Source organism: Bactrocera neohumeralis, chromosome 5 (genome assembly GCF_024586455.1).
Source record: "Bactrocera neohumeralis isolate Rockhampton chromosome 5, APGP_CSIRO_Bneo_wtdbg2-racon-allhic-juicebox.fasta_v2, whole genome shotgun sequence".
Classification (NCBI taxonomy): domain Eukaryota; kingdom Metazoa; phylum Arthropoda; class Insecta; order Diptera; family Tephritidae; genus Bactrocera; species Bactrocera neohumeralis.
Window position 1 is genome coordinate 16,837,944 of NC_065922.1, and position 23,669 is coordinate 16,861,612.

At 36.0% G+C, this 23,669-nt stretch overlaps 2 protein-coding genes across 4 annotated transcripts in view; both read right to left on the reverse strand.

Annotated features, from left to right (window-relative positions):
• LOC126760680 (mannosyl-oligosaccharide alpha-1,2-mannosidase IA) overlaps positions 1 to 23,669 on the reverse strand; it is a 325,234-nt gene that overhangs the window by 111,756 nt on the left and 189,809 nt on the right. For 2 of the 3 annotated variants that reach the window (XM_050476516.1, XM_050476515.1), the window contains exon 1: positions 7,149 to 7,477. The exons of the other annotated variant lie outside the window; for it this stretch is intronic. The gene's annotated coding sequence lies outside the window, so the exon portion shown is untranslated. Of the gene's footprint in view, positions 1 to 7,148; positions 7,478 to 23,669 lie in introns of those variants that run through there. 3 annotated transcript variants of the gene reach the window in all.
• Positions 17,918 to 23,669, reverse strand: part of LOC126760691 (uncharacterized) — a 108,502-nt gene continuing 102,750 nt past the window's right edge. The window contains exon 2 of the mRNA XM_050476529.1: positions 17,918 to 17,979. Within this exon, the coding sequence (XP_050332486.1) occupies positions 17,968 to 17,979 (12 nt within the window). The 3' untranslated portion in view covers positions 17,918 to 17,967. The remainder of the gene's footprint in view (positions 17,980 to 23,669) is intronic.

The following is a 23,669-nucleotide window of genomic DNA, read 5'->3' on the forward strand; positions in this document are numbered from 1 at the left end:
TATTATTTGCGCACAAAAGTATACTTCAATCAATATCAGGTGAAAGCAAATAGTATTAACTCGAATCTCAATCATCATATGATAAGTATCATATATCTATATATCTATGAGTACAAACTTACTATTGTTAAATATAGCAGCTAGGCGAATCGATTGTGCTTATCAACCAAAGAAAATTAAATTTAAATTGTAAGTAGCTAAGTTTGATTGTGGCGAAGCGTAAAGGAACCCTTGCTTGGTATACTTCAACATCAGAGTTAACCAATATTTGAAGTGTCATTTGACATTTTATTAAAACTCTAGGCGTTACGTTACGTTACTAACACGAATCTTCAACAAGTTATATACAAATGGTTCAATGGAGTATTAAACTAATTTTTTGTTCGTTCTCAAAACACATAGAAGTGATATATACATACTAGGTACCCGAAACTTTGTACCGATAAATTTATTCACACAAATTTAAAATTTATATTAAGGGTTTTTTGCACCCTAAATGTAGGCAATGTTTGATGTTTGGACTGTAAATCAGCTTTACAATAATAAATGAGATAATATGTTGCCTACATTTCGGCGCATAATTGTTATTTTACCCAAGTAGAGCTTTTTGAATAATTTTATCATTATATTATTATTTCAAATTTGATTTAGTAAAACTTTATGGCATGCTAACGGTATATATTATATGTTATCACAAACTTGCAGTAAAATAATTGCATAAACAAGAGAGTTATGGCATTTAGAATTACCTTCGGTCAGAAATAAAACCAACAACTTGGTAAATGTTAGTGAAGCACTGTGATTATAAGCTCGCCTATTCTTCTTTTTTTTTCTCCTGAACACTCCTTAAGCCGACACTCACATGATGTCATTGTCCAGGCAGGAAAATATGAGGAACTTGTAGAGAATTTGGGCTTTGTTCGACGAGAGAGGGCCTTACTTTTCAATAGCATTGAGTTTCAAGGCTGATTCCTACTCTTACGTCCTCGCCGCGCCCCATGGAAACGTGAACAACCTTTGTGTAAGATGCGGTAGCCAACCCGTGTGAAGCCTGGGGACTCGGCTAAAAGATAGGAAGCATCAGTAAAGCCACTTCAACACATTCGATATAAGGGTTCGCTGAAATCTAATTGCAGCGTCTGTTCACCAGAGGTGCGGCTGCCAGCCAACGTCGGTCTTGAAACAAGCGGCTCGATAAATAAATGTGTATAAAACTCTATTCTACTCGCCTAGCGAGATATAGAAATCACTCCCATTGAAAAGGAAACAACAGCCTCGGATGGAATAAGTACGCCTCATCTAACGAAAATATTATTGGCAGAAGTCATTATATAAGGTCTAGTGTATAGAAATCTATTCTTTTTTACGGGTTGTAGAATCCGAATACGATGCATTTCTGAAGCGCATGGTTAGCGGTGTCAAATTTGATGATGACAAAAGTCAAGTCAAGCAAGTGAAAAATGTGCAAACGCCATGAATCGCCATGAGCCGGGAGAAACGATGACTAATTCAGGTTTGACAGCTAAGAATCTTTTAATATGACTTTGCTGAGACATTTTGAGGTAATTATCCACTAGAAGCAGCTCAACTATGTCCAAACTTTTAATTCGGAAAAGTACTGTCAAAAGTTGGACAGTCTGCAGGCAGCAATCGCACAAAAGCGGACAGATTTGATGAATAGGAGAGAAATTGTGTTCCATCACGATAACGCCAGGCCACACGTATCGATAATGACCAGCCATCTTATGGGTAGATTAGATTAAATGGATGATCTAGAGAGATCGCACGTGGCCTGCTATAAGTAGTCCTTTGTGAAGCCGAAGAAAATTGTATCCATCTTATAATACGCACGAATGATAGTGATTGTGGAAAATTCCTCAAAAGAAGATGATTTTCATAATCATATGTGCCAATTTTTTGCCAATAGAGCCAAGGGCTTTATAAAGTTGCTTTCAAAATGACAACAAGTTATCGAGCAAAGCGGTACTGATGATCTAGACGCTTACAAAGATCATAGCTTAAATTTATTTATAAAAAATATGTAGTCCATTATTAACGAAATTAGTCCCTGAATCTCAATTTCTATATATAGAGCAGGTCGAGTGTTTTTTTTTGGATGTTTTGAGAAAATTTATCAAAGCAAGTTTTATACGCAAGAAAAAACTTCAAAAATTGTATATTTAAATTTTTCACATAAATTTTGTGGTTATGTGAAAAAGGTGTTAAGGGATTACATGGGTTTACGGGTCATATTGCCTTATTAAATTCTAAATAACCTCTAGAATGTTGCCCTAAATTTTTAAGATGTACCGAGTAATAGTTTCGGAGATATAGCCTTGAGAACTTGTGCGCTCGAGGCTAACTAGGCTAAGTACGCCGTCTTTAAACGGATTTTTCTCGAAACTCTGTTTTTGAAGTCGGTTGGCAAAATTTCTCGAGAACTACTCAACCGATCCTTATTTTGATTAAATTTTTAAAGACCTGCACGAAGGATTTTTTTCGATTACAACTATTTGAAAAAAAAAAATTTAGCGAAATTTTCACCGAAATTTTAATTTTTTTGTAAAAATATCTGCCGAAAACCCAATTTTCAATTTTTTCCTTCTTCAAGGGCTTTAGATGATTCTTTTTCACTATTTTTTCACTTTAGATGATTCTGTAAAGAGTTATCCTACCATTGCGGGCACAACTTTTTTCCGAGGGGTCACCGGAAATGGCGTCGCAATGGCCGAGTTTAAAATATTTTTTTTTTTTCGAAAAATTCAGAAATTCTTTGTTAATAATGTATGTTTGCAACAATAAAAAATTCTAATAAAATATTTCATTCTTTATATGAGAAAAAATTTTTGAAATAAAGGCTGTTTTTTACCGAGGAAACCATTGTAACCGCTCACATAATAAATTGTACTAAAACTGAATTTTCAACTTTATCTTTACAATTGATGGATATACTAGAAAACATTAATTCATTTCGTATATATGTAGATGTAGAAGGACGTCGAAAAATTTGGAAAATTTCCTGCTAACTCATACTAATACCCATTTGATTTCCGCTGATATTTCCATTACTCACACGCTAATCTCTACTGAGATTGCTAATCGATTTGTTTGCGCTAACTCACATACACATATACCTTTACACATACATACATACAAGCGAATAGACACCATTCACCACATATGAAAGAAATCACATATGTAGATTATGAGCAGGTCTACCAGCATCGGCCACAGTGGGAATATCCGGTTGCAAAACGCCTTCACTACCAGAATCAAGCAGCAGCGACTACTCGTTGTCACACGCCGACGGTTGGCGCTGCAAATCTCATTACACTCGCCACTGTGCAGCAGAAACAGCAGCTGAGGTGCAGGCGAGCATATATGACGAGGCATGTGGGTTAAGAAGCCGGGAAGCCAAGCGACCACAAACCAACCAGCAACATTCATCATCAACACTTATGAAATAAAAATCAAAACAAACAAACAAACAGACGAAACAGCAAGCCAGTAACGGTAGTAGACGGTCACGAGCAAAGAAAACATTTTCATCAGCAATCATGACTGCGCTGAGCATGTGTGTGTAAACTTGTGTGCATGTGGTTGCTGATAGTGAGAGACCAGGTAGTGAGGTGCAAGCGCCGAAAGGAAGCCTGCTGACGATGATATGGCGGTGAAGATGATTGTATGATGATGATGATGATGATGATGACAATTGCCGGCAGTCGGATGCTGCATGAGAAGTGACCAAGTGGCGCTATTGAGGCTACTGCCAAGCTCTTGGTATTTCAGGTGATGCTGAAAAAATGCCGACAAAATAAATGTGCGAAGGAGAACAAACTCGTAGTTGCAAGCAATTTTTACAACACAAGTGTTTGTTTGCTGGTATGTGTGTGGGTGTGTGTGTGTACTTTTAATATTCTGACACCTCAAGGCCGTTCGCTATGAAAACCAACTTGAACTTTTACGGCGAGTTTTACCGACGACGACGACGAGATGGGGACGACGTCGTGTTAACGCGCCGATGATGCGCAAAGTACTTATAACTGTAACTACACACATACATATGTATATGATAGGTATAATTACACGCGAAGCTCGCTGGAAAGGTAAACAAGGCGAACTGTAATGTAAATATGAAATAAAAACCTATTTGATTGTGAGTAAATGAAAAATATTGCTTGTAATCTCGGGACACACAACTATTTGAATGCTGGAGAAGGTTCTAGTGCGCTCTTCATTCTCTGGCCTACCTAAAACTCATTTCATACTTAAGTGGTTACGTGGAAAAAATTAAAAAAAAATAAAAACTTTTTCGTATTTTTTTTATTATTTTTTTATTTTTATTTTTTTTTTATTTTTTTTTTTTTATTTTTATTATTTTTTAATTTTTTTTTTTTATTTTTTTTTTTTTATTTTTTTTTATTTTTATTTTTATTTTTTTTTTTATTTTTTATTTTTTATTTTATTTTTTTAATTTTTTTTTATTTTTTATTTTTCTATTTTTCATATTTTTTTTTATTTTTATAATTTGTTTTTTGAATATTTTTTTTTGGCAAAAATTAGACCTGAAATAATACCATTTTGTGTGCTTGTTTTTTCCAAAACTCGTCCAATACTCATATGCAAACCGATAAAATTTGATTTTTTGATTTTAAATGAAACCTTCTTCTATTCAGCTGACCACCTTGAGTAGATGTTTTTGGGCGGTGCCGCCAGAAAACAGCTGCCAATGGCTGAATTTCCGAAAAATGTTTATCAGAAATTCACTAAATATCATTCAAATATGCCCAAAAGTTGCAATAACCTAATTCATTTATTATATGAAAAAAAAATTATGCTGAAAACTTTATGAGTCATCAAAAATTTAACATTCAAACGAATTTCCTAACGGGGCATCTGCCCTATATACGCGTTATTTTTTCGTTTACGGTTAGTTGGAGACAATGCTTTCCTGTTTCGGAAGCGCCAATTCGGGCATTCAGTGTTTACATTTATTTTTGGTGTTGTTGCGTTTGTAGTGGTAAGCCTACATAACGATAAAAACCGAACGCTGCGCAACAGTTGAGGCGCGTAAATATACTGACACGAACACATACCGAAACACATTTATACATACATACATATGTCAAATAGTCGAAAAATGGCATGGAAAATAAATTTCATTTGCACGTGGTCACACGGAGGATAGTGATATAGGTACGAACTATACCCAAGGTGAAGAACTAAGGATATGTGCATAGTGGAGCGCAAAGAGTAATGAAATCAATGAAAAAAAGAAGAGAAAAAAAAATCCTTAAAGCGATTTTTAGATTAGGTTAAGAGGTCGATACTAAGAGTAATCTCACTTGGACAACTTAAATTTTTTTTTCAAGAGTTATGAAACAACTGACATATTCGAAAGCTTAATGTAAAGATTAAAGTTCTAGCCTATAATAGAAAAAAAATAGAAGTAAAGCTAACAACATGAAATCTGCTTAAAAATTTTCTAAAGAATGATCCAAGTAAAGCCTTTTTTGACAGATGACGCGTGAGTTGTGTGAGGCTGTCATGTTATTTTTGTTCAGTATTGTTTGTCATTTCATCGTAGAAAGACTAACGCCTGAACAAATCACTTAATTTGATTATGACAATTCACGTTCTGTAAAGAATGTGTTTGGCGCGCTTCGGTCAACATAAACGGCCTACTGAGCGTACTATTCGTCACACCATCACCATCTTGAGACCTAAGATTCATTATGGGAAAATATTCGACCGAATAGAACACGTCCAGCACACAGTGAAGAAAATATAACAGCCGTAGCTGAGATAGGACACGAAGATCGTGAAAAGTGGATTCGGCGCATTCTATGTTGAAAGCGTACAAAATACAGTTTGTGAAAGAACGGAAGCCGCTCGAGCTCCTCCGCTCTATAGACTGTTGAAAAGTTCCAAGAAGAAGAACAAGATTTTGTTCTGCGATGAAGACCATTTCTGGCTCAATGGGTATGCCGTTTAATTCAGAAAAAAACACGGTTTGGAATGATTTGTGAGCCGGTAGAAACATTGGTTCACATTTCTCAAAAAATTACGACGGTGAGAACGTAACCGTCAATGACGACCGACCAGAATTGTACTCGTTATCTCGGCGGCATTTGGTTTCAACAAGACGGCGCCACTTATCGAAAATTGGTCTCAAGGGATGCACCAACGAATGATAACAAACATTCCCCATAAGATTTGAAGTTTCGGTGTTTTTCTTTAAAAAAAAAATGGGGAAACTCTAAATGGATCACCCTTTACATAAAATTTTCTATATACTTGAAAGTCTTATTAGAGATGCACTTATGTTCGATACCATAGATTAAACTTTCTTTACGCTGTTTTTTCCGATTTAGACTTGGCGTCTTGTAGAAAAAGTTCCAAATTTCAGTTTTTAGGGATTTCACATGTGGTTGATAATCATGCTAAACTTCGAAAGAGTTGTAATTCCTTATCCGTCAGAAAATATAAATATTGTGATGAAATTGTAATATTATAATAAACACATAACAGCTCATTCTGAAGAGCGGTTAGGTTAGGTAAAACTGCCGTTCAGCTAAGGACAGCTAAGTACACCGGAACTTTTTAAGGTCACCAAGTGCTAAGTATTGACCAAAAATATGTGTTAGAATCGTATCTGAATCTGAATCGTGGCTGAAGACATGGTTCTTATGAAAAATTCTTTTAAATTTTTTCTTCTTCAAAGAGCCTGACTAATTGGTAAAGAGAAGGATACAAGCCGATACGTTCAATAAGAAGGAATACCAACCTAAAAAGGGCAATCAGAAATCTCTTGATGCACTAAGAATTAATGATTGAATTCATAAAGTTCTAAAGTAGCAAATTAATTGAAAAGCGAAGACAGAGAAAAAGGATTTTTTTTGTAGATTCAATACTTCCTCTTCAAAGGAGACTGTGAAAATATATTAAAAATATTTATTTTAGCGCTAAATAACACAAAGTAGAAAACATATTTACACATATTAGCGTATTTTTTCAACATATTTGATATACTTATGTATACACGACCCCTGTTAATTCATACTGCGTCTATAAATAAGAAATTGCATATTCTTTCGCCCACAAAACACACAGCAATGCACTCATTAAGAGCTGTTTTGACGCTTTACCTCAACGCTGAATACCGTTATTCACACTAATTATTTGCATCTGAACGAAGTGCTGCGCTGCGTTATCCTTGAAAATGTACAGCATACTATGAACAGGATGCCACAAATGCAAACACTTTTTTTATATGCAACAAAAATATTACTAAAAAATGGCGACGCTTTTTGATATTTGGCAAAATTTCACGGCTTCATTTCTGGCTTGCCACAAAAGCAAGGATATTACTTTTATTTTGAATAAAAAAAGGCTTTGGTAAAAAATAATAATAATATTTGCTTAGCACCACACAGTAAAACCGCCCGTTAGACTTTGCGGTCAAAATAAAACTGAAAACTGTAATTGAATGCGAGCAACAAGAGTGAGCGAAGCGCACGGAACATTGTGGCATGTGGACTAAGCTTGAGCCAATGCGCGCTGAGACAAACGGAACTGGAAATGACAAACACAAAATGTGGCAGCGTGTGCATTGCAACGGCAAATGGAACATGCTGGCGAAGAGGCGACAATAAATTGCAAAGCAAAAGTGCCGCCAAATTGGAGATATGAGCGCCAAAGTGGCAATAGAACAAGCAAAAAATTAAGAAATAATAAAAAAAAATAAAAAATAGTTTAAAAAAAAAATAAATAAAAAACAAGAAAAAACGTTAACTTCGGCTGCACCGAAGCTAATATACCCTTCACAGGTGCATTTCTTTTAGTAACTATGTGTTCAGTTTGTATGGTAGCTATATGCTATAGTTAACCGATCCGATCAATTTCTTCAGAGATTACATTGTTGCCTTAGAAAATAATCTGTACCAAATTTGGTGAAGATACATTGTCAAATGTGAAGGTTTTCCATACAAGAACTTGATTCCGATTGTTCAGTTTATATGGCAGCTATACGTTATAGTGGTCCGATATCGGCCGTTCCGACAAATGAGCAGCTTCAGCTCAACATACTGATCATTTATATATATATACTTTATAGGGTCTCCGACGCTTCTTTCTGGGTGTTACAAACTTCGTGACAAACTTAATATACTCTGTTCAGGGTATAAAAATAAGAAATAATATTAAAAGCGCTGCGAAAAGAGGGCACACGAAGCACATATGACCGCGAAGAATGGCTTCAATTGAATTTGATTAGACATGAATATCGGCGGTGAGCAACAGCGACTGGACATTTGAGTAGCGGCGTTAATGTGCTAATAAGTGTCGGTATGTATTTTTATGACTCAAATACTTGCTGACACAAATAAATATCAATTATGGGCGCACAAGCTCATAATGTTTATACTGGCGAATATATAAGCCCCAAAGAAGACTTCTACAAATTTTTATTTATTTTTCTTCATTTTTGACTTCGCTTGCATTTCTTGGAATCAAAACAAAATACCGAAAAAACAACAATAATAAAAAATAAAAACAAAGTCGCAGCAGCTTTTGACAGTTGTCCCGCACAGAAAAGCGCGCAAAAATTCCAGCGTCATTGAGGCAAAACAAAACAGAGAGCATCTCGTCGAACCTACCTCACACATTTGCTCAGCGCACCAAATATGTGCTCACTGGCGCTCACCACCAACCGCTAGCCAGGCCTGCGTCTGCGCAGAAGGAATTTCGAAAATTGTAATTGTCAAAGTAGTTCACTGCAGCAGCCCCGCTTCAGGCGACCCCATTTAAGAACGTCACACAGAAAAAGCTTTCGAAGTTCCGAAGAATGCGAAGTCTGTTGTGTTAACTCCCCTACAAGTAGATGCCGTAGTAAATGTCAAAGTTTTTCTATTTGCTTGACAGAATGTGCATCTTATGCATTATTTAAAGAAATACACAATTTGTGTGTGAAGAAAAAAAAGCACGCAAAGTAGCAGAGTTAGGTCAGTTACTGTGAAAGCTTTGCTGCGCTTTTCGTATCGTTTTGTTGGGGTGGCTTACATACGCTTGCTTCTGTGTGTGTGTTAAAAGTTGTAAGTTTTTGAAGGAATTTCGCCGGTGTTTTGAAGCTAATGCAATTCAGTACTATAAGATGCGTAGGAACTCAAAAGAATATTCAGTGATTTTGAAAGTAACGAATTTTAAGGTTAGGTAGGGCAAATAATAATAGTATAGTTTTTTAGAACAAAAAAAAAAATATTTTTAAATGAAATTAATTGAAATAGGCGAATTTGCGCAAAAATGTGTACAAAAAAAAAACTAAATTATTAATACTAATAATTAATAGCAAATGAAGAAATATGAATTTAAAAATAATAATGATTTAAAAATTTAAAAATAAATCAAATGAAAACTAAAAAAAATAAAATATATAAAAAATAATAAATAAAAGATTTAATATGCTCAAATTTGTGATATTTTCCAAAAAAAACTATATTCTTTTCAAACATACAATAAAAACTATGCATTTTAATAAGATAAAAATAAAATATTTTAAGAAATTTAAATTAAAAATATATGTATTTCACAAAAAGCTATTACAAAATTATATTCTTCGAAGAAAAAAAGAATAAATTATTTTCCAAAAAAATTTTTCAACATTTTTTTTTTAATGTAATAATCCAAAAATTTTTTTTTTCAATTTTTTTTTTTCAAAAATTTTTTTTAATTTTAATAAAAAAAAAATTTTTTTCAAAATTTTCTTTTTCTTTATTTTTCAAAAAACCTAAAAAGAAATTAAGAAAGGGCTACCTTTAAGGCATTCTTTCGGCAAGGCTGTATCCGGCTACTTTGGTTGGTTCTTGATTTGCATACAAGAAATAAAAAGAATGAAATGAAGGGCCACGCCCACTTTTTAAAAATTTGTTCAACTAATGGGTACCCTGCCAACAGAAATTCGTTGTACTAAAAAGCAGGTTTTCGATTAATGGCATTTTTCGGGGTGGTGGATTCGTCCGAATCTGCTCACTTATAATACAATACTAACCCACCTTGGGGATCAAGAAACATATACATATGTATGTATATCAAGTTTCATAAAGGTATTTCTATTTTTACTCAAGTTATCGCTTGCACGGACGGACGGATAGACATATACTCACTCGGAATTGAATTCGTCTCGTTATCCTGATTATTCATATACATATGTGTATATACATATAACTACATGTCTATATCGATTAGTTTTAGGTGATACCAACAACCGTTAGGTGAACAAAGCTATTATACTCTGTAGCAACTGGTTGCTAGAGTATGGAAAGGTTGCATTCGATGCTGGAAAACATCATTCGTGATTAGATCAATGTAATACTTGTATTTACAGATGAGTCAGTTTTTTTATTTTTCAACCCCTTGAGACGTCTTTTACTAAGAAAAGAACAAGCATTTATTCAAAGAAGTGTTAAACATTCCCAAAAAGGTGCATGTCTATGGCTGTTTCTCTGCTCATGGATTTAGTTGTTTGAGGTGCTTCTTAGAAAACCTGAACGCCATTAGAATGATAAAATTGTATAAAATGGGTTGACAGAAGTCAGCTGAAATGCTTTACGGCAAAAATTAACACGATTTAGAAGGCAATGACCTGAAACATAGGAGCCGACTGTACACCTCAATGGCAACAAGAAAACCATATTGTTACTTTAGATTGGCCATCGCAGTCAGCAGACGACAATCCAATAGAGAATGTTTGGACTTCAATGAAAGCCAAAATTTCAGAAAACAATTAACTGCAACAAACGTTTTCATTCAGCTGCTATAACACACTTGGAGTATATTTGCAGTACAGGAAATAAAAAGAATGAAAAATGTAGTTCCAAGCGACCAACAAAAATGTCAGGTTATAATAAACAACGACAGACATTGAAATAAAATTGATTAAAAAAAATCTATATTTTTTGAAAGGCTCAGCACAAAACAAAAATTGATCACTTAAAACAATAACAAGATGAACTTCATTCAAAGTACAATATCATTAATTTTCATAATTAAAGTATGTAATCAACTTTTTGCAATCAACAAGAAAACCCTATTAAAGTCAAAGAGAAATTCAGCAGCATAAAAGCAGTAAATTTGATTGCGAAACTACTCAACTTTCATTAACTACCAAATTCTCAGCAGGTTTACTTAATTTTCTAAAGGCGACTCCCTTGTCGCACTATTAGTAAACTAGGCCATGAGGTGCCTTCTGCGAGCACTTAAACTCACATAAATGCTCATGTGCGTAATATATGCTATGCTAAAATGTAAAATATGTTGCAAGTATGGAACCAGTGGTCCCTATGGCTTGCTGCAAGCTTTTAAGTAAATAACAGTGCATGTGTGGGTTCGTACCAAGTACGTATGCATACAAGGATAAATATTAACAAGCAAATAAATATATATGTGTATTGGTAACAAACATGTAGTAGTGTAAGATGTCGGGCACACTTCAACGCATTGTCATGCAAGCATACACACAGGCGCTAGAGGAAATGCAATCGTCTGAATGCCAACTGTGGTTGTGACGTCTGAATGCGGTGAGTTTTAAGTATTGTTCAGGATGTTGTTGCTTTTTTTATACAAAATACTTCGTTCTTATGTTAGTGAAATGCGAAGGAAGCATAATATAGGATGAATGGATTTTAATGGAAACCGATATATTGATATATTTTTATTTCAGTTTTTTGAAGGATAAAAATTGCGCCGGCAATTTTAAGGTCAGAGTCAAAGAGGCAACGAAAGCATCTTTCGTACAACAGTCGGAAAGTTTATCTTCCTTGGCGAAATCTCTCCAAATGGGTTGAGGGTGATCGACTTCGCAGAGGCCCGATATATTATTGTCTGTAGTACTAGTTTCCAGCACAAGAAAATACAACAAGCTGGCTGTCTCCGGATCGAGAAGTTCGAAATCAGATCGATCATGTTGTGATAGATGGACGACATGTATCCAGTATTTTAAAAGTGCGTACAGTCTGAAGACCTAAAATTTACTCGAACCACTTCACTTGTAATAGCGAAGATACACGCCTGCCATTGTACAGCAAAGCACCATAGATAACAAACACTTACGTACAGCTGCAATCGAGATCATTGCTTTTCGTAATGGTCGAAAGAACAGCTGTTACGATGAGGACAGTCGTCTCGCAGTGGAGAAAAAGCGGACAGCCTACCTTGCAATGTTGCGATCGACCACTAAACGAGCGGTGTGGTATAGATACCTAGAAATGAAGAGGTGTAGGACCCAAAGTGGTGATCTAGCGGCTGATGTTTAAAGCCTACTGAAGTAATAGAGGGAACACTTCTCCAGGCTGCTGAACTGCACCTGGAGATGCCGAACCCGATTCCCCAATTGATGACGATGGAATACATGTTCCATTGCCCGACCATGAAGTAGTTCGAATAGCAATTACCCGTTTGAAGAACAACAAAGCGGCGGTGGTGAATGGATTACCGGCCGTGCTATTCAAATACGGCGGCGAAGAACTGACAAGATGCATGCATCAGTTTGTGATAGTGTGATTTGTTCAATTCACAAAAAGGGGGCATTCAATGCCAAGCGAAGTTTCAGGCAAGGATACTCCCTATCGTGATATTATATCATTGGGCTGAACAAACGCGCCGTTAGTTCTGCTTTCCCCAGTCTGAATAAAGAAGCGAAGCGGATGGGTCTGGTTGTGGCCGAGCTCAAGACGAATTATCTCCTGTCATCATGTTTGAAGTCATAGATAATTTCGTCTATCTTGGAACCAGCATTAACACCAACAACAACGTCACCCTTGAAATTCAATGCAGGATCAATCTTGCCAACAGGTGCTTCTTTGGACTAGGAAGGCAATTGAAAGTGGTGGCGCCACCTTGCGAAAAGAGGAAACGACTGGCGCACTGAGGTTAACTCGGCTATAACCGCGTAAGCGGTTTTTACGCCCGTGAAGAAGAAGAAGAATCGCCATGTTTTTAAATGCACACAATTTTTTTGAATTTTTTTAGAGGGTTTTTTGACATAAATAAAAAAAATTAAAATTTATTTAAAAAAGAAATGTATATTTATTAAAAAAAAATGAAAATTAATTTTGAAAAATGTAAAATATTAATTTTTGACTTGCAAGTTGACCTTACCACTTAACAGAAACTCATTTCGAAATTAATAATTTTCGCAATTTTTCTTTCGACATGAAATTTCCATATTAACTACCAATACTACGCTATTTCTCAAGTTTCTTCTTCTTCTTCACATAAGTTAAAAAATATATACATATATTTCTAGGTTTTCATTGTAATATTTTTCTAGAATTAATTGGACTATTCAAAACATTTCCTAGTTGCATTCCAAATTGCTGCCCAACCGACATGGGTATTCATCGGAAAATTTCTATTGTCATTTTAATAATATTGTTGTTGCTTCGGCAGGCATAGTCGACAGAATTGCCAAACATTCACACGAAGTGCAGAAATGAATGAGAAAAGTGCACTCGGGCAAATATACAAATATTAGTTCATTGTGTTTTGACTAAAGAACGCACACAAGCATAAAGAGGGTGTGTGTGTGAACGTGGAAGCTGCACGCAGCAAACCATATAGACCAGCAGTGCATCATAATAGCAGATGCTACGCACTGCCAGCAAGTGCAAATAAAGTGTAACAATTCAAATTAAAATTGAATTGAAATTTTTCGAAAAGCCCAGCACCAGCACCAGCTCATTTGTTCTACACACTCGTATTTATTTAAGTTGTTAGCACAATGCCTATTGAGATACATATATATGTGTATGTGATGGTAAGTGTGTGCATGTGGTGGCAAGGGGTTTGCATTGTGCTGTGGCAGGAACGCATGACAGAGCTTTCAAATGCAATTTAATTGAAGAGTGCAAAAGTGGTTAAGTGCTGGGAGTAATTTTGTGTCTGCATGGTGGAGGCGACTGTATTGTGCGTTAATTTGTGCCCGGTTTTGTTAAGTTGATTAAATTCCAAAGCACAACGCTTTTGTGGGCGCTGAATGGCTGCTGCGTGTGTGTCTATAGGTGCGTAAACAGCAACAAAAATGTTGTAGATAAAATAGAGTTTAGGCGATTTTCGTGTAAAACTCGACTAGGGTATAACGGAAATAACCAAAATATTACGTAAAAAATTACCTAAAATTATAACTTAAAATCACTAATGTAAAATAATATTATTCACGAAAGTAGAAGGACATAGTCATATTATAAACATTATTGTACGAGGGCTGCTATATATATTCTGGCCTAGAGCAACACTAAGTGTTGCCAGGTGCAATCTGACATTTCCATTGGAAAGTTTGACATTTTTTAGCATAACATCACTCAGAACATTTTGTCATTTAATCGTGAATTGTTTTATTTACAGGGAATTAAAAAGTCATCTCGGCCCAAAAATGGAATTAACTCGTGAACATTTTCGTGCGATCATTTTTCACAACTTTCGACGTGGATTATCACGACAAGAGTGCATCGATGAACTAAAATCTTTGTATGGCTATGAAGCACCATCCTATAGCACTGTGAAAAACTGGTACAACGAATTCAATCGTGGCCGACGCTCGCTCAAAGACGAGTTCCGTGAAGGTCGTCCAAAAACAGCCGTTGTGCCAGAAAACATCGATGCCGTATGTGAACTGATAATGCAAGACCGTCATGTAACATACCTTCAGATAGAGGCATGCCTATGCATTTCTCCCACCAGCATACATTCGATATTGCATGAACACCTGGCCGTAAAAAAGGTTTGTTCTCGTTGGATCCCGCACAATTTGACAATCGCTCAAAAAAAAGCTCGTGTGGATTGGTGTAAAGAAATGCTGAAAAAATACGATCGCGGTGCTTCAAAAGACGTTTATAAGATCGTCACAGGTGACGAATCATGGATCTAAAAATAATAAAAAAAATAAAAAAAAACATTTTCGTTGATAAATATGCCTATTTACATTATTAGGCCAGAAATATATATAGCAACCTACGTATCAGTACAACATCTCTGTAAAATAGCTTAAAAAGTACTATAAGGACGACCATCAACATCAACTGAAGCTCAACACGTCAATAAAATAAAGGAAGTGGTGCTAACAGTCAGAGATCTTACTGGCATCGGATCAGTAAAAACTATTTTGAAAGATCATTCAGGCCTAAGAAAAGTGAAAGCACGATTGGTTACAAAATCACTAAATTTTTATCGAAAAACAACGTCGCGTTAACGTCTGTGAAACAATGCTTGGAATGCTGGAAACAGACGATCAACTGGTCGAATATCATGGCAAAGCTGAGCCGAAGCCGAAAAAACCACGTTAAAGCAGTTCAAAAATCAAGGTTAATTTCGAGAGTTTTCTTCGATTATCGAGGTGCGGTGCACTCCAAATTCCTTCCGACCGGCTAAACTGTCAACAGCATTTGAGTGGAGCTATTCGTAACAAGAGACCGGAATTATGGAACGACAACTCTTAGTTTTTGCAGTTTTTCGCCATATTTTCAACCAACAGCGCGCCGTAACCACCGTATTCGCGTGATTTAGCTTCTTGTGACTTCTGGCTGATCAGCAACTCCAACGACAGCTCCGGGTAAACCGTTTTGAGTCAATTGAAGACATTAAACGTGAAGCGCTAGGCTCTTTGAAGGCTATTCCGGAAATTGACTTTAACAACTGTTTTAAGGATTGACAAAACGTTGGCGTAAATGTATTGGGACCAAGGGGTGTTACTTTGAGGGGGATGGCATAGATTTTGAAGAATAAATTAATTTTAAAACTATGAACAAAGTCTATTTTTTGATGATATAAACAATGAATTTCTTTAGAAAAAATCTGGAAAAATGTATGTAAAACTTTTAGGAAAATATGAACGATCAGTTTGTATATGCCCTCCATATATCGGGGGTTGCAAAAAATTAGCAGCGTTTTGGAGAGAAACAACGTCTGCAAAATTTCAGACCGATATCTCAAAAACTTAGGGACAGGGACAATTCGCGCATATAGTTACATTACCATGATCGTTTATATTTGCTAATATCTATAATATATATATATATACATATATATATTCACTTTATAGATTCTCTGAAGCTTCCTCCTGTATATAGCTTAACATTTTTCGAGCAAAAAAGTTAGTGAATGCATTAATTGGTTCTGCTCAGCATCGAACCACTTTCAGGCTTTTAAGTCACCAAACTGCCAATATTCAATTACTATTACGTCAGGAGAGGTAAATAAGTTGATTTTTCGTGAGGTTAGGAATAATCACACTTGGACTGCTAAATTTGCCTGTTCTTTGTGATTCCCTGAATTCCTAGGTATGGATCAAAAAGACCGTCGCTTCGCTTATCGACAAAACTCTCAGACAGATTTATTGAGGCAACTAATATCAATTCCAGCCAATTGCCGGTATGACAATCGAGATGCTTCTACCTTAAAATGGCGAAATATGGACAGTGCAGCATAAAAGGTCTAGCCTCATTGCGAGGCCAATGGGACAGGGTGAAGTAAGGGTACATATCACTGTGGCGATATGAAACTTGCTATGAGCTAGCTCTTCGACAGACCTTGTACGTTGCACTCAGGGCCAACAAGTTTTCGCAACCCCACAAGTGCTGGTTGCTGATCTTGCGTGAGAGCTGTAAATCTAGCGGCCGACAACACGAGGTCAGGGGAAGCTTTTTTCGCAACTTTAAGGACAGATTATGGTATACAAATAAAACAAAAATTAACCGCTAGATGGCACTAAGTACTTAATTCTCGAAATATGCTGATTTCTTAAGTAAATTACGAAAAATTGAGAACCTACCTAATAAAAAAAAAAATTACAAACAAAAGTTAGAAGCACCCGCTGCGGCTTGCAGCAAACGCATATTGTCAACTATTACCGTTGTGAAAAACAATTTGCCTGCATGTGTTATCTTTAACAATTGTTGTCAACGACAGTGCGTGGTCAGCACAATGGTTACAATAGCAATAACAATGTAATTGATAAAAAAAATAATTTACGCATAGAAAATGTTACATGTGCGCCAAAGCGTTTTCAACCAGCATCATGCAGAGCAGCAACAACATACCTACACAAATGTTGTTGTATGCGCATGTAACTATTGTTTAATTTGTACGTTCGTTATCTGTTAAAATGCATTACTCGTTTCAACTATTATTGTCTCTGCCGGGCCCCACGCCCGCATCGCTGCGCGCCTCTGCTGCTGCTACATTTGTTTGCAATTGTGTAATTATCCCACAATTGCAACAATTATTTGCAATTTTTGCTTCAATTCAGTAATTTGCATGCGTGTGTGTGCGTTTTTATCTACTCAGTTGCTGGTAATTAAAATTCTCGTGCCGGTGCGATAAGTTTTTTTTGTGTGGAAAATGTGCGCCATGAAAAATATTTTAAGTGGACAATAAAAAAAAAAAAGAAATTTCATTTATTTAAATTATAACAATGCACATTACGAATAATACTAGTGACAAAAAAGGTGATTATGTCCGCGCATGCATTTGTGTGTAAATCAAAAATATCGATTTATGCGGTTTTATTTGTTAACGAGATAGTAATTTGAAATTAATGATTTTTTAATTGAAGCCACCACGTCTGCTTAGATTTGATTAAAATTAATTAAACTAATTAAACGCCTATTGTGCTTAGTAAATATTACTCTTTTTTAGATATTCTATTCACATGCAATAAAATTGATAAAATTTGTTGAGTATAGTTTTTTTTTAGAAAAAAATTCTCAAAACATATGTATATCGATTTTAATGAATTCAGTTGCGTTTCACTGCAGCTGCTATACTTTAACATTTTGAGTTTTCAATTTTTACCTTTGAGGTTAAATCCGATAAAAGTAGTTCCAAATTTAATCTTATGTAAAATTACCAACCTCATGTTCAAATATTGCAGAACTAGTTTTAAATGCCTATTGACTTACGCGATAAACCGCAATTTGGTTATTCTCTTACCTGAAAAGAAAAATGAAAAAAAATATTAATTATTATAAAATAATTTAACTTATTGTATATTTTACAATATAAAGGATTGAAATAAAAATTTTACAAATTAACTTTTTCGCAACAAACTGACAATACAGTACCCGGAAATTGTAAATAAAACGCAAAATTTTCAATTCATCAATATATATTATTTTTTCGTCTTCAAAGTAATACCCACCAGATGTAAGATGCTTATGCCAACAAATTTTCCAGTCCTCGAAACACTTTTCATAAGCTCTTTTTGGGATAAAATTCAGTGAATTTGATTTTATTTATTCGATCGACTGAAAATGGGTTCCATGGAGCGGAAATTTTAGTTTAGGGAACAAGAAAAAATCACACGGAGCCAAATCTGATGAAAAAGGTGGTTGATCGATGGTATTCATTGCGGCTTTGGGGTAACTTTTTTTGTTTCCGCTCGTTTTTTCCCCTCCATTCTGATAATTATTGACTTGTTTGCATGTCAAACTCATAAAACCATGTCTCATCGGCAATTATAATGCTCTGCATTGCCAAAAAGACCTGTTTACGGTACTCTTTTTGAAAAAAATGTAACTTTATTGGGACGAGCCGAGCAAGAACCCGTTTCTTACCCAAAATATCCACCAAAATCAATCGAAAAGACATGCGAGAGATTTCGATCTCTGTTGTCATCTAGCTAATTGACGATTTTCCTTTACGCTCTTAATATTTTCATCAGTTGAAGAAGTCGAAGATCGTCCAGGCATGTCTTCAACGATCTCTCATCTTTGAAGGCTTTGTATCACTCGTTAGCTCGTGTTTTTTACGAAACTGAATCAACGAAAACCTTTTCCAACATTCAAAACGATTCCGCATACAAAATTTGAAACAAATTCAATTTTCGATATTTTTATTCATTGTAAAAGTCACAACGCACCACTAAAGTGTACCGACTTAAGCAGCTGCTGTAAAGAAACTGGTTAACAGATCGTGACAGTAATTAAGGACAGTCTTGCAAACTTTTTGAAATATCATTTACCCGGGAAATTTAATTATAATTTCTGGATGCTTTGTCACAGTGTATTTCTCTGGTGAATACTAGCCATCCACATTTGCTTCGAAAAGACTGTATAGATGAAACGTCAGCTCTCACAAACCAAGATCGTTTCGCAAAATCTTCCATAAATTGTATGGGCACAGCTTCAATTGTTGCGTACGATGACTCATTCGGATCTTCTTCGATATGCTACTTCTCATAGTGTAAACTTGGTGCGAAATCGATCCATGGTTACTTGAATTATCCACTCTACTGCGCGACTGTATCAACCGAACCGAAAAGAACGGAACGTTTTTCTCAAAACTGTATTTTTCAAATTTGTGTTAGGTGATTATTCGGAGACGAATGATTAGATCGCTTCCAATGATGCGTACAATGACCTATCAGCTTTTGATCTAATACAAAATCGAACTTTGGCAGACCGAAGAAGATTTTGGGTAAAATTCAACTTTTATTTGAAATGTCGCCATATTGATCATTTTTGACTTGTTTTTGCGTAGCGTAGGTCATTGTATGGATAATGTCATCTCGTAGAGAATTTTTGTTTGGTTTCAGGCCGAAATCACTGCAGCAATGGAGGAGCCTTTTAACGTCGTCAAAAACCACCTTTAACTCGAAAATTTTTACATTTTTCTCTTCAAAAATTTTCTAGCATTTTTTATACTCTCGCAACAGCTTAAGGAGAGTATTATAGTTTTGTTCACATAACGGTTGTTTGTAAGTCCAAAAACTAAAAGAGTCAGATATAGGGATATATATACCAAAGTGATAAGAGTGACGAATGAGTTGAAATCCAGATGTCTGTCTGATAAATTGTCCGTCTGGCCAGTCTTGAGTAAAAATTGCATCATTATGAAACTTTTTACACGTATTTCTTGGCTCCATAATTTAAGGTCAATTTCGAAGATTTTACTGTATTTCTCACGCCCACAAAATGGCGAAAACCAAAAATTTGTGTCATAAAAATAAATAAAGATATGAAACGTGAAATTTGGCACAAAGATCGCATTCGCAAAATATTTTGAAATTTTTTGGGCACAAAGTGGACCGCCGCCTGCTTCGTTTTTTGTACATATCTTGTAAACTACTATAGCTATGTCAACCAAACTTATAGAGTCGTTTTCTTTAGGCATTTCCGATACACGTTTTTCTCAAAATGGATTTTTCAAATTTGTGTTAGGTGATTCCCATACAAACTTTATGTTGAAAATCACTAAAAGTTTTAACCGACTAACGAAAAACAGAAAACTAAATTTTGGAAGAAATGGCGAAGAAGATTTTGGGTAAAATTCAGGCTCTTTTTAAATGTCGCCAATTGAAAATGGGCGTGGCGTCGCCCACTATGGACCAAAAACCATATCTCCAGAACTATTAATCTTAATTTTACAGCAAAATAAAAATGTATGTAAATGACGGATAATGAAATCTCGATTATCACTTTATCATGCGAGAGTTTAAAATGTTCTGACACCCGAACTTAGCCCTTTTTTTTTTTAAATAACTATAATCTTTTTCTCAAAAATGTTCTTTAGGCTGCCACACTGCGGCACGCTTAGTGCAACTTATGATTTGAATTATGTAACTTTTGAATTAGGTTCACTACTACTCTCGCCAATATAATTTATTCACTATGAGATCTCCATTTTTTTCAACCTTCTGAAAAATCTCATTTTGTCCGCGCTTATCCTTATGACAGATTTACCGCTACGCTCATTTGTCTTCCACACTTCCTGCGACTGTTAGTTACTTACGCCCACGTCTCACGCTACGCAACGCGCATACGAGCACGTACTTCAGCACGCAACCACAACGGAAATGTTGGCGCTAATTTTAACTTCCCTTCGTCCACAGGGCGTTTTATACAAAAACAAAAAAAAAATCCACCAAAGCACATTTAGTTGAATTTGAGATATTTTTAAATTGTAAATCTCTTTCGCACATCTTTTAGCGTGCGTTTTTCATGCTGTACGTGCGTATATTAATTTAACCTTGATCTCTGAATGTAACACAAAGCATTGCATGAATTCTTATTCGCATTTCCGTTTCCTTTGCTGTTGGTGCTCTTGGCGTTTTGTACATTCGCTTTTAGTTTGCTTGTAATGTTCTTTTTTTTTGTTTTTTGTCTTTTCATTTTTCACTCTTCATTACTCATTTACCATTTCAGCTTTCAAATTTTGTTTCGCATTTTAGTATTTTGTTTTTGTTTTTGCTTTTGATTCTCTACTTTTGCGTTCTTTACATTTCCTTGTCACGTTTCAGTTTTCGTCTGACATTTCCCGCTTTTGTATTTCATGACAAACTGACCTTGAACTATGTATTTATTAGGGAAGTGAAAATGACAAAAGATAAAGCGTTTAGATTTTTGAGTTATTAAGGTCATTAAAGGAGAGTCTAAAATCCAGAAACATAAAGTACAGCCTGACGTCTTTTAGAAAAAGAATTTTCAAATTTTCCACAATTATCATATCGGATTGATTACTTTATCTCTTTTCCAAAGACGAATTTGGAACATTTAATAGATATTCCGCCACATTCAACGAACTGCTTAATAACAACTTTAGCTTTCTCAGTTGCCTTAAATTTCTACTGTTTCAAGTTTAAACATATCACCCCTGGGCATTGCCGATAGGTAAATGGCTGCAAAGTGAGCTCTAAGGCTAAGGGAAGGAGGTTCAAACAAGAACACACCCAAATTCTCTCCTAGTTCAACTGCATCTCAGAAAACTTGGAACACTACGTCTCATAGACTACTAATGACTGCTTCTTCTCTGCTCAAATACCGACTAGGGATAGGTTGATGAGGAGAAGTCGCTGGAGAAGAGGCGCAGTGAGCTTTTTCATGGATGGCTCGAAGCTAGTAGGGGGAATTTTCTGTAAGGGGCCCTCTGTAAATATAAAATTTAGGTTACCGAACCACTGTAGGGTTTTTCAGGCAGAAGTAACTACTATCAAGGTAGCGATAGATGCACACCTACGAGCTGCAGTTTCCTTCGGGGAGGTAATCATTCACTCGGGAATAATTGCTCTGAGCTCGCTCGCTCGCTTGGCGTCCTGGCTTCTAGCACTGAACCCAAAGACCTCGCGTACGCATAGTGTGCGCTGTTCGAAGACCAGCTTCTGCGCGACTATGGGATCCTTTTGGTAGAACGCAGGAGATCTTCTGAACTACTTGCCTTAAGCAAAGTTCATCTTCCGCAATCGTGGGAATTCCAACTGGATACTGTCCTATACGCATCCTTACGGTAAGATTAAGAGTTTTGACGGACGCTAGTTGTCAAAGTTGAATGAAGAATGGTAAAGTGATAGCATCTAGACACCTTCTGCTCCATTATCTATTCTTTGCACGACTGAAATTAAAATAAATCGATAGTCTTACCTTCAGCACACTAGAAGATGAAGCCGAAACTGACATCAACCGCATCAAAAAATTTGAGCTATGCTTATAGCGTTTTTTCGAATTGTAGGGGTCTTATGATCTAGTATATAGAAGTTTTTAGGTACCAAAACGGACCGGCGTTCTAAGCTGTACAAGTGAGTTCCGTGTAGGAATCGTCTAAAGACGCACATGGAATGATCGGCTCTTTTCGAATACATCTTCAAACATGATGGCGGTGAGAATGTAACCGTCAGTTGCGACCGTTATCGCGCCATGATAAACGACTCTTGGATACATGAAATTGAAGCTCGTGATTTCGGCGGCATCTAATTTCAACAAGATGGCGCCACTTGCCACAAATCGCATCAATCAATCGATTAATTGAGAGTACACTTCGGTGACCAGATAATTTCACGTTTTGGGCCAGCCGATTGGTTACCAAGATCATGTGATATCACACTGTTAGACATTTTGGGCGCAATGGATGGACCATCTGAGACGGAGCTGCGGCCAACATTTGAAAGTATTTTATAAAATTGTGATCAAAACTTAAAATTGTTGTCGGAAATAAAACTGTGACTGTTTTATTTTATCTACACTCACATTTATACTCGCGAAATGACAACGCAAGCTACCGAATTCTCAAGTGAAATTTCACGAAACACGCGAGCACTATTCCAGCACACAACGCGTTGGTCAAAGCACGCAGATCCGGCTAATATATTAACGCCAAAGCGCGGATGCTCCTGCTTATCCACAGCTGTTTTACTGTTATGACAGTAGCGCCTTGGCAATAAATCGTGTTAAGAATCTAGACATTTCTCATTTGTTGCCACCTGTCCGTGAGTTACACGCTCGAGTGAGCTGCGAGCGATAAGTAGATGCAAGCGACGGTTAGCAAAGACAGCGGAAAGTCTTGTAAGAGAGTAAGAGAGAGACTTACGACAATAAATTTTCATTCATTTGTCTCATTGTTTTGCACGCTAATGCTTAACAGGCACTAATTCTTTGCTGCAAGGTTTTTTGAAACGCACATAAATGATAATTTGGGACATTATTAATAATTGATTAAATGCAAAGGAGTCTAAGGCAAACGACAGCGGTAGCAGGGAAGTGAAGTGACAAGCGTGGGATAAGATAAATGAGCTTTCGTAGGCAGCGTAAGGCGATAGAAGCAGAAATAAGGTTGTACATACCGTTAGTAGCAAGCAAACCAGCATGACAATGTAAAGCTGCAGGCAGAAAATGAACAATAAGCGAAGCAGT